The sequence below is a fragment of the Crocodylus siamensis genome, chromosome 2 (genome assembly GCF_052110815.1).
Source record: "Crocodylus siamensis isolate JL-2025a chromosome 2, ASM5211081v1, whole genome shotgun sequence".
NCBI classification, from domain to species: domain Eukaryota; kingdom Metazoa; phylum Chordata; order Crocodylia; family Crocodylidae; genus Crocodylus; species Crocodylus siamensis.
Window position 1 is genome coordinate 124,622,248 of NC_143396.1, and position 17,925 is coordinate 124,640,172.

At 45.9% G+C, this 17,925-nt stretch overlaps 1 protein-coding gene across 5 annotated transcripts in view; it reads left to right on the forward strand.

Annotated features, from left to right (window-relative positions):
* The first annotated feature begins 7,264 nt into the window (after positions 1-7,264).
* Positions 7,265-17,925, forward strand: part of LEF1 (lymphoid enhancer binding factor 1) — a 102,658-nt gene continuing 91,997 nt past the window's right edge. For 2 of the 5 annotated variants that reach the window (XM_090036730.1, XM_090036729.1), the window contains exons 1-3: positions 7,266-7,954; positions 9,571-9,634; positions 10,934-11,067. In XM_090036730.1, the coding sequence (XP_089892856.1) occupies positions 7,745-7,954; positions 9,571-9,634; positions 10,934-11,067 (408 nt within the window). In that variant the 5' untranslated portion in view covers positions 7,266-7,744. Of the gene's footprint in view, positions 7,955-9,570; positions 9,635-10,933; positions 11,068-17,925 lie in introns of all 5 variants that reach the window. The other 3 variants (XM_090036732.1, XM_090036731.1, XR_016440821.1) reach the window with 2 other exon arrangements.

The following is a 17,925-nucleotide window of genomic DNA, read 5'->3' on the forward strand; positions in this document are numbered from 1 at the left end:
TGTGCACAGAGCCAGCTTTATCTCAAAATGTCCATGCAGATCCTGAAGTGGTGAGTTTATGGAGGAACAAACACCACACTGTGACCCATCAGGCTCCTAATGCTGCTTCTCTCCTTCCAACTTTATAGCTGTCCTGCAAACTCAGAGATAATAACAGCAACAATAATAATTGATGGTGATAATAATAAAGACAGAAAGAATCCATGCTTTGTGTCAGCAGTGGGGTTTTAAAAGCTGTGTATTAGTCCCTGCTCTATATCTAGTGTTAAGAGTAGACTGGGGTGCCACTAATAGCAGTCGCATTGTTGAGAGTTCATAGTTGTTAGGGGCTTGAAAGGACCTTAATGATCATTGGGTCCAGCCCCACTGCACTTGGGCAGGAAAGAGGGCTGTTGCTTGAAGCTGTTTTCCCTTTGAGGGGAGGACATGGGTCTATAAATATTCCCCTTGGTAAGAATATACTGGGGCATGTTTTGTCACTACCCAGCACTGGTTTTCAGCACTGCAACGCTCCCACCTTTCTTCAGGAGAGATTCACCTTTGAGGCAGGTTTGGGGCTTCTTTATTTTTCCCTTTGTAAAGAATCAGGATGATGAATTTTGCAGGCAGACAGAAGAGCAGCTCTCCGGCTCTGCAGCTCCAAGTGCCAGGCACATGTCTGCTGCGATCATGTTCAGAGTGGAAGCCACAACAGGAGTTGTAATGAGCTTTTCCTTGAGAAAACAATGGCAAGCCCCCCCTCCCCCCAAAAAAAGAAGGCAATCTGGAGAAAACGAACTCCTGCCCTCTGCTTGCTTTTTTTCCCCTTTCCCTTTTGCACCATGTGCTCCCGGCTGCCTCCCCTCCCCTCCCCGCGCTCTCAGGCAGTCTGTTCGGGGCTGGACTGCGTCCAGGCTTGGGTTTTATTTTTTCAATGCACATTTCAGCTCCAGCTCCCCAAACTCTTTGATCTTTCTCTCCGTCTCCTTTACCCGGAAGAGAACCCTTGCCTGCTCAGCTGGGAGCTCGGAGCACACGTGGAAAGCCTGGCTCGGCTCCATGTTCTTGCCAAATTTAGTCACACAAAGGGGCCAGAAAGGGGAGGAAAAAAATAAATAAAGAGGGGGAGAGAGAGGATGAAAGAGGCAGCCGGCGGGACATCAAAGGAAGCCGCCAGCCCGCCCCACATCCCGCCCTCGCGCTATATAAGGGGCGGCTCCCGGCAGCGGGCTCTTCTCACGCGATGCCGGGCTAGACCCGCAGCTCCCCCCGGCCGCGTTCACACGCGTGCTCGGGGGATGGGGATCCCTTTCTTCCCACACATCTGCCGGCTCCTTACACGCGGCTTGCAAGGATGGAAAGCGCATGGGAGAGCTGTGTGCGGGCCGCCGGGGCTGCGCCTGCACCTCCGTCCCAAACGTAGTCCTGCCAGACCCGCCGCTCGCGGCGGGGGGCGGGGGGCAGTGTTCCCGCCCTTCTGTTTAGTGCCAATAGCCCGGGCTCGCCCTGGCTCTCCTCTCCTCTCCTCTCCTCTCGCCCGCATTGTCGTTCGCGCTCCCTTCTTCCCTTCCCTCCCTCCTTCCCGCTCTTCTTTTCTTCCTTCCTTTCTTTTTTCTTTTCCTCCTTTCCTTGTCCTCCTTTCCTTCCTTCTTTTCTTGCCCTCCTTCTTTCCTTTTCTTCTGCCTTCCTTTCTTGCCCTCCTTTTCTTCTTTCCTTCGTTTCTTTCCTTCTTCTGCGCAAGCCCCTTGCTAGGTTTGCGGCCAGGAAGCCCTTTCCCGGCTCTCTCAGGCAAAGGGGTCGGACGCGATGACCTCTGGGGGTCCCTTCCAGCCCGACTGCTCCACGCCATTCCTGTGATTTACAGCTGCGGGTGGCTTCAGTCGGAGCCTGATGTCAGACCCTGGCTAAACACGCGCTCACCCTCCCCACCGGTTTATCCCGTCCCGGGGGGGTGGCTGGCTGGCTCCCGCAAGAGCGCTTCCCAATAGGATCCCCCCCTCCCCACCCCACCCCCGTCCCAAGAGGAGACTGAGTTTTGATGATCTGTGGCGCTACAAATCCAGCCCTTTCTGATCCAGTCCTAGTCACTTCTCCGCCGCCGCCCCGAGCACACGCACGGGGAGTCCAGGGGCTAGGTCGGGTTACACCGCGGCTGATTTGTCAAACAATGAGCCGGCTCCTTCGGCTGGGAGAGCTCCTCGCACCAACTCCGCAGCAGCTCTGTGTGTGTGTGTGTAGCAGGAATCTCACCTGTGTGTGGGGGGGGGGGGATCGCGCCCACGTGTATGTAGCAGAAATCGCACGTGTGTGTGTGCCAGGGGAATCGCACCCTGTGTGTGCGATCTCACGTGTGGATCTCTCCTTGTGTGGAATCTCACGTGTGTGTGGGGGGGGGGGGGAATCGCACGTGTGTCAGGGGAATCGCACCCGTGTGTGTGTGTGTGTGTGTATGTGTGGAATCGCACGTGTGTGGGGGGAGGATCGCACCCGTGTGTGTAGCATGAATCGCACGTGTGTGTGCGCGCGCGCGCGTGTGCAGCAGGGGAAACGCACCCGTGTTTGTTCCGCGACAGAACCTCTTGGACCCCCACCCCCACCCCCTTGATCTGCCCTGTCGAAAGTTTCGCATCTTTCTGTGCTCTCGCCCCTTTATCCCACTCTTTTTAAAAAATGTTACTGTATTTACAAATGTCAGCCCCCAGTTTGGTTTCCGACCCACTGAAATGCCCCCCGCCCCCCCAAATCCTGTGAACTGAAAGTAAACCGACAGCTTTGTGTTGTCTCCAGTCAAATCTGGCGTTGGAGTTGAGGTTTCCTGAGCTGATCCTCTTGTCATAAATTATTATGATCCCCCCCGCCCCCCCGCGCTCTTTCTGCCTTCCAGTGCTCCCGCCAAACACTGCTGGGGGGTGGGGGGGAAGAGACCTCAGCCGCCCACATAAAAGAGAGGAGGTGATGGAAGGAGGTTCTTAAAAAAAGAAAAAGGACCCAACTTTTTTCTCTTTAATTAAACACACTTGTTTATTTTTGTGCAGACTAATCCGGCGGGGAGCTGCTGCTCAGATCTCCCCCCCCTCCGGCCATTAGGGCATCTCTGTACCACTGTAGGGATGGGTGTCTGCCCCGACTTCTTTCAACAACAGCTTTGGTTGACTCTCAAACGGGGTCCCTTCCCAGAGGCAAAAAGCCTGCTCCCGGCGTGTAGGCGAGGAGGGCACAGGGCTAGGACAGCCCCCGCAAAACACCAGCGAATGCCTCCCTAATGGCTTTATTGGCGGGAGAAGATTAGCAGGGAAAGCGCCACGTGAAACGCGCACCCTGGGAAAAAAGAGAGAGAGCCTTCTCCCCCCACCCCCCGCTCTCCCCTGGCTGGGAAACTAGAACCGAATCCGCTCAGATCCCGTCGGACCTGCAAAGGATTTCACTGTCCTGCCCCTGCCCCCGATGTAACGCCAATTCCGATGGATTAGCCACGTGGGGGAGGGCAGGCGGATTGAAGCCCCACGTGCTAATCGGTGTGACAATTAGCAGTGTCTCTTCGCCCAAAATCACTGCGCAAGAGTTGAAACAGAAAGAATTGGAAAGGCTAAAGACAATGACAAACAAAGAAGACAATGAAATAGAAAGGAAGAAAGACAATTTCTGAAAGGGAATGAGAAAGAATTGGAAAGGCTAAAACTATATATATAATAGGACAGAATACATAATATGACGGCAAAAATCAGGAAGGTTCAAGACATCGTATATATATTGTCTTGAACGTGTGTGTATGTATATATATTTATATATGTGCGTGTGTGTGTGTATACATATAATATATCATGTATAATATGAAATAGAAAGAATTGGAAAAGCTAAACACATTATATATATATATAATGCCATATGTATAATGTGAAATAGGCTAAAGACATATATATGTCATATATACATGTAAGTCATATCTTTATAGACATGTGTATGTCTATAAAGGCTAAAGACATATATGTATGTCTATATACATGCAGACATACATACACACACATACATACATACATGTCTTTAGCCTTTCCAATTCTTTTTATTTCATTCTTTCAAAAATTGTGTCATGTGTATAGATAGATATCCTTTGCATATGTGCGTGTGTATGTGTATATATATCCTTTGCATATGTGTGTGTGAGTATGTATATGATATCTATCCTATGCACGTGTGTGTGTCTTTAGCCTTTCCAGTTCTTCTGTTCTCTATATTAGTTCCTATACCTGTATCGTTTGTGTTATGGAATACAATGCCTCTATACATCTATTATTATATATCGCACATATGTAATGTATTCATTCTTGGGTCGAAGACTAACTTCCTCTGACACTGTTCGCCAGCCCTCTCCCGAGTACCCTTTACACTAGATCTGTAGCAGGACCACGACAGAGCAACAAACACACGGATCAGCCAGACACTAACAAGCACGATCGCCAGTTAAAGGAAATTCCTCAGGATTTTTTTTCATGGGCTTCCCAAGCAGATCTGGGCTACAACTCGCATGAGACATTTTCCCCTCCTTCTCCCCTAAATCGGTTCCCACCATCAGGTACCTCCGGCTCCTTCTTCTTGCCTGGAATCATCTCGAGGGCAAGGGGAGGTGTTCTGCAAATGAGCTTGGAAGTCCAAACAATTAACGTGAAGGAGAGAATAGGAGTGGAAATGCATGCAGCTCAGAATTTACAAATCAGCACTGACTTGCCCAATTTCCAAACAACCGCCTCCTGATTGTTACAACCAACTCCAGGCAAGATTTGTTATATTAAGGAGACACGGGCTCAATTTAGCTTCTTTTGAAGCTCTGGTATTTCGACGCTTTCTTTGCTGCTTTCTTGATCGTTCATTGAAATGCACCCGTTGGACGTGACAAGCCGCATCCCCACTTTTCTTTCTTTCTTTCCCAGGGTTAGTGCCCTTCATCAGGTTTGGATCTCAACGGGATTTTAATCACTGCTCCCCGGGAAATGATGCAAAGAAATAATTTTGCGTAGTTTATCTCAACTTGTGTAACATGTCACAGACAGCAGGGCTTGCCTTCTAGTTAGGTGTCTTTTATAACGGGGAAACCTGGCATCTGTTTAAAGCCGTCTGTTTCTATTGCCCGAGCTTGTCTATTTAGCAATGTCCCAATGCTTACACAACGCAAGAGCTGCACTCTTCCACTGCCGAAGCTAATTAAGCTCCACGACATTGCATCGCCGTCACAATCCCCCAAATACATGCCTGGGAATGACATATGTCCAAATGAACAGCCTGGATTTTCCCTACCCAGGTCTGTGCACAGGAGAGGCTGCTTGATGCATAGGACTGACACAACTCCCTTCAAAATAGGATATTGGAGGCTAGGAAGGTTCCCTCTGTTATATCTGTATTCTGGAGTTGATTTTGTCCCTCTTAAATAGGAGCTCATCAGGGCTGGTTTTCTCACTGCCCGTTCAGGGACTCCCACACACTTGCTGGTTTGAATGGCTCTAGATTTAACACAGCCCTTTCCCTGAGCTGGTCCATATGAATTCAAAGGGAATGGGGGTCTAAGTTGTAGCCCTGTTGGTCTAAGGACATAGGCAGGCAAGGTTCTTTGGGTAAATCTCCTATCTTTTATTAGACCAACTCAACTAGTTGGGGGAAAAAATCTTCTTTGCAAGCTTTCGGGTACACATGCCTTTTCGTAAGGCTGAGGAAGCATCTGCAGTTGGTGTATTTGCTCTTCCTGGGTGGAAGGGAATTAGCACTTCCCCCGACTCCACAAAGCCCTGCCTGGGATGATCTAGTTGGGACTGGTCCTGCTTGAAGCCTTGACCTGCCAAACCTAATATTTCCATGGTGCTACAAACAGTATGGCATGTCCACATTCCCCCTCCCCTCCAAAAATGAGGGCTAGATCCCGTCTTAAAACAGCTCTGACACACACACAGCACTTATTCCAGATGTACTTGGGGATGTTTAGCTAACCCTTCAGTGCCTTCTCCAGGGATTTCTTTTCGAGGGGGGCAGAGGAGGCTGATTTAGGAACCTCCACCCTGTGGTTCCTTCCCTTCTTCCCAGCCCTGGCGGTTCAGAACAGCTCAAGCCGGAGCAAGCAGCCGAGGACTTGCCCACCTCAGCACTGGCTGCGGACAACCCGAGGGAAGTTTGGCCGATCAGCTGCGAGCGCGTGAGACAGAGAGAGAGAGAGAGGTCTGTCCAGGTGCTCATTTCTACTTCCTTTGATTCCCCCTGCTCCCCAAATCTCCCCCTTCCTGCTCTCTACCCCTCTCCAGGCTGGAGCTGAATGAACCCATCGCTTCCCCTTAAGTCTCCTGCCTGTGGCAGCCAGGGAAGCTCGGGTGAGATGCGAGGAAAAAACTCTCTCACGAGAAGGAGGTGAAGCCCTGCACCGGGCTACCCAGGGAGGCGGTGGCATCTCCCTGTTGGAGGGATTTAAACCACTAGACAGAGCCTCGGCTGGGCTGATTTGGGTGGGAAAGGTCCTGCTTTGAGCAGGGAGGTGTGGACTAGATCAGCGGTTCTCGACCTTTATTGTACCAGGACCCGTTAAGGGCTCCTCACTCCCACCCCGCAGTGTGTGGGGCAAGGGGGGGCCAAGCAGCCCCTTGCAAGCTGCAACTCTGCCAGCCGGAGGGCGGGGGACCCCGGTTTCCCACGCGTTCCTCCGTCAAAGGAGAACCCGTCTGTAAAGTTTGTGGACCCGTTTTTAAAGTTTGATCCTAATGTTCTTCTATTGTCTCCTCCGTGAAACCCTACGAAATATGAACTTCCATTTCTGCCCAGGAGAACTTTTACGATCTTTTCTCCAACGCCCGATGAAAGGTGCTTGTGCCCGAAAGCGTGCAATTAAAGCCTTTTTTTTTTTGTGTGGCCAAAATCGTGTTGGTCTCATAAAAGATACCCTCTCTACTACGAGTCGGGATTGCCCTTTCCTCCAGCCCGATACGGCTACAACCCGGATCCCTTCCTATCTCCTTGGTGCCCTCCCGAGCTCACTGCCTCCGCCGACCCCCGGCTCCCCCCCACCCCCGCGCCGGGCTCGCCCAGCCCCGCGCTCCCAGCCCGTGCAGTTAAGCCGGGTTTGTGCGCGGATACATTTCCCTGCTCCCTCTCTCTCCAGTGTCTATCAATCAGAGCCGCGGCTTCCCTTTCATCTTCCCCCGCCCCCAGGCTCCCGGCGGCGGCGGCGGCTGCGGCTGGGGGGAGGGAGGAGTGGGTGGAAGGGATGTTAAAGTTACATCGCAGAGGCAGAGCCCGGCTTCCACTCGGCCCGCCGGCCGCCCAGCCCAGCCCAGCCCAGCCCACTTTCCGCCTGCCTCCTTCCCCCGAGACACACGCACACACACACAACGCAGCGGCGGCTGCAGCAGGAACCCGTCCTACAGGCTCCGGCAGCACCTTGCTCCCCACTGCCGCCGGGAGAGGCGCGGGGCAGGGCGGCCGTGCCCATGGGGGGCGCGGGGCAGCCTCGGGCCGCGGGGGCTCCTCGGCTCTGAACTTCTCGCTGCCTCTCCTCCCGCGCCCCTCGCGCCCGGCTCCCCGCCAGGCCAGGCCGGCAGCACAAAGGCGCGGAGTCCCGGGGCGTGCTCGGCTCCGCGGGGGGTGTGGGGGGCTCCTTGCCCTGCGGCCCCCTCCCTCCGCTGCCCGCGGGCGGGGCAGAGCCCGGGCGGCGCAAACTTCAGCACAACTCCGGCGCCTTCTTTGCAGGCGCAGCCCCAGGGCCGGGCCGGGCCGGGCCGGGGCAGCAGCGGGCACCATGCCCCAGCTGCCGGGCGGCGGCGGCGGCGGGGGGGACCCGGAGCTGTGCGCCACGGACGAGATGATCCCGTTCAAGGACGAGGGCGACCCGCAGAAGGAGAAGATCTTCGCCGAGATCAGCCACCCCGAGGAGGAGGGCGACCTGGCCGACATCAAGTCCTCCCTCGTCCACGAGTCCGAGATCATCCCCAGCGGCGCCGGGCACGAGGTCAGAGGGGGGCGCGCGTCCCGCGCAAAGCTCGCGCAGGCTCCTCTCCCCACGGCGGGGGCTTGGAGGGCGCGCGCTGTTTGGAGCCTGCCTTGCGCGGGTATTTGGGTGCAAAAGAGCGCCCCCTGGCGCGCAGCTCCCGCGGGGAGCGGGGATGCGGGGGCGGCCTGAGGGGAGCCCCGGCCCGGGTCTGCCGGGACGGGGCACAGAGGATGAGGCTGGGAACTTCGGGGGTGCAGAGGGACCTGCCTAGGGTGGCCATCATAGGGGACAGTACGGTTGTCCCCTCTGCCCTCTCTCGATATGAAACCCCACGCCCTTATGTCCTCTATTTTTCTCTTGAAGGCATCCGGGTTCCTATTATCCAGAGGACAGCGTAGCAGAAAACCAGAACGGCCTCTCTGATGGCCACCCGACCTGCCTCTGGAGAGAGAGAGCCAGGGGCTGCCTTGGTAGGAGGCAGCATGGCTCTGGCAGCCAGCTGTCCCAGGGCTAGAAGGGGAGGCATCTAGCAGGTCCCAACTTGGGGGCTTAGTGATGCTTCAGGTTGGCCTGGCTGGGGCAAGGGAGACTTGTCCCCTTGCCAACTCCCTTTCCCCATTGTGCCCCAGTGGCTGGGGCAGACTGCAGCCAAGGGGCACTTGAGTAGGGGGAAGCAGAAGCACAGGGTTGAGCTGAGCAGGTGTGGGTTTGAAATTGTCACTAGCCGGGGCTACTGCACCGCCTAACAGCAGGGTGCGGGACCTTCTTGTTGGGTACACACACTGCCCAGGCTCCAGAAGGTTTCTTCCGAGCAGCCCCAGCGACAGTAGAGCATCCTTTCCTTCTGTTTTAGGCAAAGGAAAGGTAGCTGGTGGCTTCTGCTCTTCTTTCTGGTAAGTTTCTCAATTTCAGGGTGCCCCAGTCAAGCCTACCTTCATGGCAAAACAACCGACTGCAGACACGCGTGTCTGTCTTTCCAAATAAAGTTTTGAAATGTAAACTCTTAAAACATCCATGCAAGCTGGTGAATGTCAGGAGGATGTTCTTCCCCTTCCTACATGGGCGCTCACAGCCCAGGATGAATAAGTTCCTGTGAATCACAGGATCATCTAATAGCATTAGACCTACAGTCCGTGTGAAATTCTTTGGAAAAATTGGTGAGGTCAGCTGATGAGTCCCAAACTCTTGAAAGGATTTGATAAATTATTACCAAACAATTTATGCAACACAAAAACAACCAAAGGCTGGAATTTTTCAAAATGCTATAATGAAGGCACTTGGTTTCATTTTTTCTTTTTTGCATTACTATAGCAAGACCATTTTGACCAGGGAAGCCGGAACTACTCTCAGTGGTTAGCCTCTTTAGGAGGGCTACAGCTGTAGGACTTCTTGTGCTACAATTGGTTTTCCAAACTACACCATTATTAAAGCTGTAAAAAAAAAAAAAAATCCTTTCAACAGGAATGAGGTGGAGGGAGGAGAACAGGGCCAAATTTCAGGTGACTTAAACTGCTTAACAGTAATTTTGATCCTTTTGTAAATCCAGCGCTTCAGTGAACAGCTGTGCATAAAAATAACCTTTTTCTTTTTTCTTTTTCTCTCTCTCTCTTTTGTGGTGGATTCTGTGTGGGTAGGTTTCCAGGCAAGCACAAGCCCAGGAATCGTACCATGATAAAAGCCGAGAACTTCCTGAAGAAGGTGAGAAACGTCGAGTTGTTTTTCACTCTACATTGCAACCTTTTCTTTTCCACATTAACAAGGAACTCGGATGGAATATAATTCAGCTTCTTATTGCGCATTAATTGAGTTATGATTGTGTAGATGATCTCTGTTCATGAAAAGAATGCAAATATATCTTCACAGCTTAGAAAAGTGAGGTAAATGCACACCAAATCTAACTTAAGTAGCCAAAGGGCATTTTGGTTGTTGGCCAACTGATAGTGGTAGGCAAGAAGATCCTTTGCCAAGAAAATAATTATTTTTAGAATATCTGTTTGTAGGTAATATTTTCCATATTTCCCCTCACTTGCTTGATTAACTCTGCTGAGCTATGCATGCTAAGAAACTGTATACTCAATTTCTAAACACATCTGTCACTTTAACACACGCAGTTTTGTTTTTGTTTCAACTAGTTGATGTTTTGATGTATACGTGCATGCTAATTGAGGAGGATGGGAGAAAACCATGTATATTTTAGTTTAGGAAGCTGGATGAAAATGCAGGAATGTCTTCCACAGTATCATAATATTTAGTTCATAACTTTTAATATTCTTCATTAGAATTGTAATATGAGTTCAAGAAAAATTCAGCTTTTCTTCAGTCCTGATATCCACTAATAGACTTAATTTAAACTGGATATTGAACAGATAAAAAATGAAACATTCTGTGTGCACTGAATAGACCCCAACAGTCAGCAGGGTATCCTATATCATCCTGAACTCCTTCACTATAATTTGCTTCTGGTTAACATGACCAGGGTGAATTGCTGGTGTACTATGTATATTGGACTTGAAAGAGAGTGATCTGTGTAGCTAGGATGCTGCCTTTTTCAGTCAGTTACACAGGACAGTCCCTAGAAGAATGCATTGCAAAATCTCCAAATCCTATGGATGCCTTAAAAAATGGAGCATTATGTTTTAAATATCAATTGCTGATATTGCTATTTGAACATATTAGCAAAGTAGACATGTTACCCTGAACTCTTTGCAATAAGTGCATTCCCAACAAATGCCTATATTAGACCTAAGTCTTAAGAAAGTAAATACTGGCAGGCATACAGTAGAAATAATGCTAAGGGTGCCAGCGATATGCTACTTTAATAATAATAAAACAGACAGACAACCCTATTCCTCTTTCCCCCAAATCTCCAAACTAGCCTTGTGTGTACAGAATACTTCCATGAATGCACAGTGCCTATATAAATTTTCTGATCTGCATAAAAAAAACCTAAGTGGTAAGGTAATATACCGGTAACCCTCTTTTTCTCTGCTTTGACAGGAAAACACCCAGACAGCAGTTTATACAGCAAGGGCCCATCATACTCCGGTTATTCTGGGTATATCATGATGCCAAATATGAATAACGACCCATACATGTCTAATGGCTCTCTGTCGCCACCCATCCCTAGAACAGTGAGTTACCTATTTTGCAAATTGCCTTGGGGGAGAGAAATTTTCTTCCTGTTCAAGACTGTGTTTTGAATTATTTTGAATAGTACACTTCTATTCTTTAGGTTCTGTGTAACTGGCTGTCTGAACTTCTTAGCCATCTTGATTGGAATGATAGTGGAAACATTTATTTTGTCATGAACAAGGCTGAAAATATAGCCTGGATGTTACATTATAATGTGTGGTTGAATGGCCTAAATGCTACTTTTACGGTAACTCTGGGAAGAAGCACTACTAGACTGGTTTTAGTTCTCTCAGATTGTACTGAAATATAAAGATCTGATGGATGTTTCTTCCTTCACTCAGTTTGTCATGTTCAATCTTAGCTGATTTTTTTGTTCTCTTCCTAACATAGACTGCTTGTATAAAGCTGTCATGTCTGTGAGAGTGGATATTACTTGGAAATACAACATAGAAATGATGCGAGAGAGTGTATGGGAAACAGTTGCCGATGATGAGTTAGAATAATTATATAATGTAAGGTTGTGGCTGTAGCTTTTTGTATTTGTTGCATCAAGAGGAGAACCATTGAATCTACTCTTAAAATTACTAATTTGTTCTGGTTGGTGTAGAAGTGCACTGGAAGAATAGTAAATATGCTGAATAGTAGATTTCCATTGTTCTTGTAAATCAGTGGGAACAACCTCAGTAAAACTTCTGGGATTTTAAAAATCTAGCTGTGGAAATTGCACTAGAAGTATTGTCTTGGGGAAAGCAGAACTTACAGTGCTTCCTGTTGTACAATGACACTGCCATTGTATTCCATAATTTTAGAAAAGAATGCTCAGTGGCAGTAGCTATTTTCTAAGTGACTAAAATGAAGAGCTAGTGAGAAGGAAAAGCTTTCTGTGGCAAACTCTTTCTAGCAACCGTTTTTATTTTTGCTTTCTTACACCTTTTAATGTAAGCTTCTTTTTTTTTTTGCTTTTTTTTTTTTTTTAACTTGTTTGTGGGTGGGCTGGAAATTACCAATACAGATTTCTAAATTTAACAGTAACAACACATTTATACTGCAAACCTGGAGAAAGTTTTGTCCAAAGGTTTCCTGAATACAGAATGACTCAATAGATTCCAAAACATAGCAAATGTTTCTGTTTTATATGTAACACTCTTACTTGAATGCTTTATTTGTATGATTTATCTCAGACAAAAAACTTGAAAAGTATTGTTTTTAGGGCTTTCCTGTTTTAAAAAAATCTGCCTTGAATAAAAACATGGTTAGTCAATTTTATTTCATTTTAGAGATATCCATCCCTTTCTTTCAAAACAACCAACCAACCAAACAAACAAAAAACTGTATCCCAAATCATCTTTGTTACATATGCCTTATGTTGAAAAGCATTTAAAATAACAAATATCCCGACAGATTAAATTGTAATTCCTACTTGCTGATAAAAATGATATAATCCTTTTCAGTATGTAAAAACATTTATATCTGTGTCTCCTGGAAGATAAGGAATCCAGTAACCAGTCCCTTTTTTCCCCACCCTCACAAAAATGTATGAATGGAAGAACTGAAATAAGAAATGCAATTTAATGATTAGAAAATATAAAATATCAAACCCTGCCCATAAATGTGTTGTTGTAAACCAGCAGTTCTTAGATAGTACGCAAGGGCCACATCTTTGCTGTTAGCTGATCAGCTTAGCACATCTATTTTTCCCATCTTCTATTTGAGAAATATTTGAATATCTAGTGTGGAGAGGGAATGCCTCTGCTTTCTAATTGTATTATTGCTTGCCTAACACTTTAGGGATTAATTTAGTGAAGTGTTACTCTGGCATGTTAGAGCAGTACCAGTATTTCTGTAAAACAGTGTTCTTATAACACACCAAATGTTGACATAAGTCTGGAGAACTTTCAGTTTAACCACAAGTCTACATGCTTGAGTTGTTTAATAATTTTCTGTTTAATTGAACTATAATCTTTGCTAGTCTTCATACTTGACAGCTGGTTTTTAATGTGTGCGAGATCAAAACATTGCACCCAGAAGATTATATACTTGCTTACTTCACCATTAACCACAACCAATGTGGCATGTTACGTCTTCCCTCATGTTCACCTCTGCTCTGTACCTTTGTTAGGCATCAAACTGTCACCCATTCAAGGGTGGCCTTTTGGGGAGTGTGGGGGGGGATGTTGTTTGTTTACTTGTTTCCTTTCAGAAGAAAAGACTGTTAAAACAGATAAGGTTTGAGAGACCCAACACTCAGCAGAGGTGTTGATCTCTGACCATTTGTGGATGGAATAGCCTTGTGGTATACCTGAGATTCTTCATTTGCATTACAAAGCCACTGCTTGTTTGTTGCATCTGTTGCCTGGAGATGTTAGGATTCAAAGCCATCTTGAGGCACTATTTTTTTTTAACATTGTATGAAAATTCTGAATGATTTATTCCCATACAAATAATCCAATAAATATCAATGCTTTTGAATTTGAAGGGTACTACTTGGTGGCCTTTCATAATTAGTGCCATCTTAATTTGGTATTTGAGAAGCAAAATCTAAAGGAAAGCATGAATTTTATAGGAAGAGGATATAAACTTTAGGCCCTGTGCCTGCAAATAAATACTATAACTCTGGCCGCATGGGTAATCCTACAGATCTGCTTATATGAGAAGAGCTGTGCACCATGAATCTGCAAGACTGGTGCATCAATTCAAACTTTTCTTCTACAGACCCTTCTACGAGAGCGATATATAGTGTCCTGAACTCAGGAAACAGGGGAACACAGGTGTTATTCCATGATGGGTTCTTAATGAACAGTTTGAATTGAGAGAGGAGTTTGCTGCTGCTAATCACACATGGGCTGGGTGGAAAAAAATTATAGTTGAGACATGAAAAGTTTCAGTAGGTGGAAAAAAATACTTTAAAGGGTGGGTGTATTTATTTTTTTTCTCCAGATGCATTGGTTCTATAAAGTTCTGCCAGTCATACTCTTAAACTATAGATTTGTTGTGAAGTCAAATCCAAGATACCTACTGAATCCTGGAAGAAGAAAGCTAAAGTGTAATATGTTAAAACTGATGCTTTCTTGGCGTAAAGAGATGAAATTCAAATTTCCATGAATAAGTTAAGGTTAGACTGGTCCCTTTTTAGCCCCAGCCTGATAACTGATTTTTCCACTTACTATTTGAAACAAAATGAGATACGAGCTCTTGTACAACGCTAGCACCACAGCAAAGAAGCCACTATAACAGTACATGTTTCTTATCAGATAGCTGGGTAGGCAGAAGAGCAGAGAAGTTCGTTTAGGTAACTGCAGCACAATGGTATCAAAACCACAATAACACCTGGTGAATGTAAGCCCTGTGGGTTTGAGTTCTCGCATGATGGTTTGTCTGATGCATAGAGTGGGTGTCTACCATGGGAGAAGCAGACAGCTGTTGTGTATTTTGTGTCCCCCCCTTTCTTTTTTAACCCTTTGTGTGAGATTTTAATTTCAGATTGTAAAGGTTTTTACACCAAAGACTATCTTTTTTTGTATTTCTTAAACTCCTCCAAAATGAGCTTGCATTACTAAGCCATTAAATGCATCTCTTTCCTTGGGATTAGATTTTTTTTTTTAATATATATTTTAGGATATAGAATTTCTTCAACACCTCCCCTACTCCCTCTTGCATACATGCCCAACGGAAGGTATCATCCTTTTCTTAATGGCTAAACTGTCTTCAGATAGCAACTGAAATTACTAACAAGAGTTGGATATGCTCCACCATGGACAGTGTATGTGGACTTCCATAGTGGAACATAAGGTCAAATAGAAGGGGGATTCTAATATGGGAAGGAATTTTTAAAAATATGCCCCATGTTGGGACCTGACTGTGATATACAAATACATGCAGGGACAGTTCCTGCTTGGAAGAGTTTGCATCCCAAGAAAAGCCAAATTGTGTAAAAGAGTAGAGGGAAGGACAAAAAGAAAAATAACAGTAAAAAGTAGTATTTGTGTTTTGGTTGATGGAATCTGTCCTTCTGAAAAACTAGATGGAAGATTTGGTTATGGTGCAGTTACAGAAGTCTTGTTCCTGCATATTCTGACTCCGAGACTTTACTCAGTTAAACTCAAAATGTTCACACCTTGTGTTGATAAACTCTCACACTTTAGGAATTCAAGTACTGTTATTACATGTGTAAATATTTAAATTATTAGGAGGCTGGGTGGTTGCTGCTTTGAATTGGGCTGGCTACATTGGATATAAGCTTTGCTGCATGTAAGAAAGTTTGGTCTTAGTTTCAGCTCCCGTATCACTTATCACCAAGCTTTGCATTTTCTTTCGTATTTGACTCCAAGGCCAAGAACTATAAAGGCTGTACGCATGCTCCTACTCTTTTCTTTTCTTATTACTGCATGGGTAAATGGAGGACTTTAAATATGGCTGTTAGGTTAGTCTCTTACCAGTTTTGGAGTGCCACAGTCCCCTTATTTTAGAAGAAATTTAGAGTTATGCAGATTAGTTCACTAAATAACTTCCATAAACTCACATGTGGATCTGTAGAAAACGTTATGACAGTCTTGGCATTTCACCAGTATAGTCTTGATAGGACTAAAGTGGGATCCTTTTAAAGAGCAATTAAACAGAAGAGCTTGATTTTTTTTAAAGCTGTTTATTAATGAATATCCACCCTGAAGGGAGAAAAGAGGTTATTTCCAACACCAATAAGTAAACAGTATTCTTTCAAACCTTTCTGTCTGCTGATCTGATGTGAGCATCAGTCAGAGGTATGAGGAGGTTCTTTTAAACACAGAAGCAAGCCACAGAAGTTGAAGGGGTTTTCAATTAAACAGTGTTTGTTGAGATAGAATCAAAGGTACCTGAATACTTCCAGGTTGGTCCTCTTCCAGAGATCTAATCTAGTTGTGCCAGTGGAGAATGAGGGTGATATGGGATCTTATGTAGGTCCTGTGCATATGTAGTGTGTCTGTTAGTTGTCAGTCCCTCACTGGAGTATTTAGTTGGTGAAGTGAACAGGTTTCCTTTTTTTTTTTTTTTGCTTATGTGTTCCTTTTAAAATCGTGCTGTTTTCAAATCTGGATGATTTATTCAGAAATTTCCTTAACTGGCCCATTATTAAAAAGACTTGCTGGCAATGATGGAGTAGAAAGCGATCACTGACTACTTCTTGGCTTTAGACTGAGCTGTGTGGTGTGTGTATGTGTGGCTTTCATCAGTAAAAGTGTTCCACTCTAGTTTTGCTATGAATAATCAAAAAAAAAAAAAAAGAGCTTTTGGTGATTTGGCTGTTTACTAAATAACATCGTATTCCTCTGTAACTGGAGGTGGTGTATAGAGAAGCTAACTCAATGCAACTTTGAAAAAGTGGAGATTTGCAACTTTCAGTTTTAAGAAATGGGCATGTCATTCTAACAGCTATGTCCACATCTTTGCTTCCACTTCATCACGCATAAGATCATAGTAATCTTAATAGCTTGGTGTTAGTGTTTAGGACCGTGCAGGGTATGGCCTTTACGCATACAGGCTTTTGTTGATCATTATATCCATAATGTTAAGATATCAAGAGATGGTAGAGCAGTGTTTCTCAACCTTTCTAGACTAAAGACGCTTCTTGGAAAATGCCAGCTCTTTGTTTTTATTCATTTTTTTTTTACTACAGAAAAACAGAGCAATTGTGTTGCACAGAACTGGGACCACAACAGCTCAGAATATTTTTTGAGACTGTGGTTTCCTACTTGAAAATTCTGTGTTTATCCCATGAAATCATGTTTATATACCTAACAGTGATAACATTGTGTGGCATCCAGCAGCACCCTTGAAAAGATCTCAAGGCACCCCAGGGTACTGTGGGACCCTGGTGGAGAATCACTGTGCTAGAGGTTCATTCACACAAAAAGGGCAACAACTCTGCCAACTACTTGTAATTCTTGGTGCCCTCCAATCATTCAGTCTCCATGCAAAAGGGCTGTAGGAATGACACCTTATGAGGTAAGTAATTTATTTCTAATTATAAAGTGCTTCTGATATGAGGAAGAAATAACACTAAATAAAAAGACTTGCATGTCTTCTAAACCTGCATTAGGTGCCTGTGTATGGTTGCTTGTTGTCCCTTGAAGTTAGGGGGCAGGAGCTTGTTTTTAGTGTCGTGCTTTTAAAGACCAATATACAAGAACATGCTTTATGACATCATTGGGAGCTTGTCAGTTGAGTTCTGTCAAACCCACAATAGCACTTTCTTATCTCATAAACAACAGTTCAGCCTAACCAGTAAGAAATAGAGTGAAGAAATGCTAGACCAGTGTCAACTGGCCAATGGGGATGGGAATAAAGTCTTGTAAGCCAGGAGGCTTAGTGTCACAAACTATAAATTCTTTCCTCTCTCCCTTCCCATTCAACCTCAGAGGTCTCTACAACTCCTGACTACAGGAAAGGAAAGTGTAGCCAGAAGGGACGGAATTGATGGTCAGGCTTCACATGAGCAGGAAAAGTAAGGCCAGAGGCTTCAGTTTGGAGGAAAAGCTGAGCAGCCAAAGTGGCTTGTTGTTAGCCTTTGCAATTTTCACTGGCAGCGGCCTGTGAAATCAAGGCAGCACTGTAATTGGACATGCCACCACCATGCTGAGACATGTCAGCACATGCTTTACATGTGCCAACTCCCAAACCAGAAGCAGTGTAGCCATGTTAGTACAATACTGCAGATGCTGAGAGGAAGTTTAACCAAATGAAAGAAGGCTAAGCTACTAACTGAGCTCACATGATAGTCTATTGTGGAGCAGCTGGTGTACAGTAAAGGCCTGTTCCCTTTTGCCCCTGAATAAGCTCTTCCTATGTCCATACTCTTATACAGGAAGTAGTGATCTGGTTTA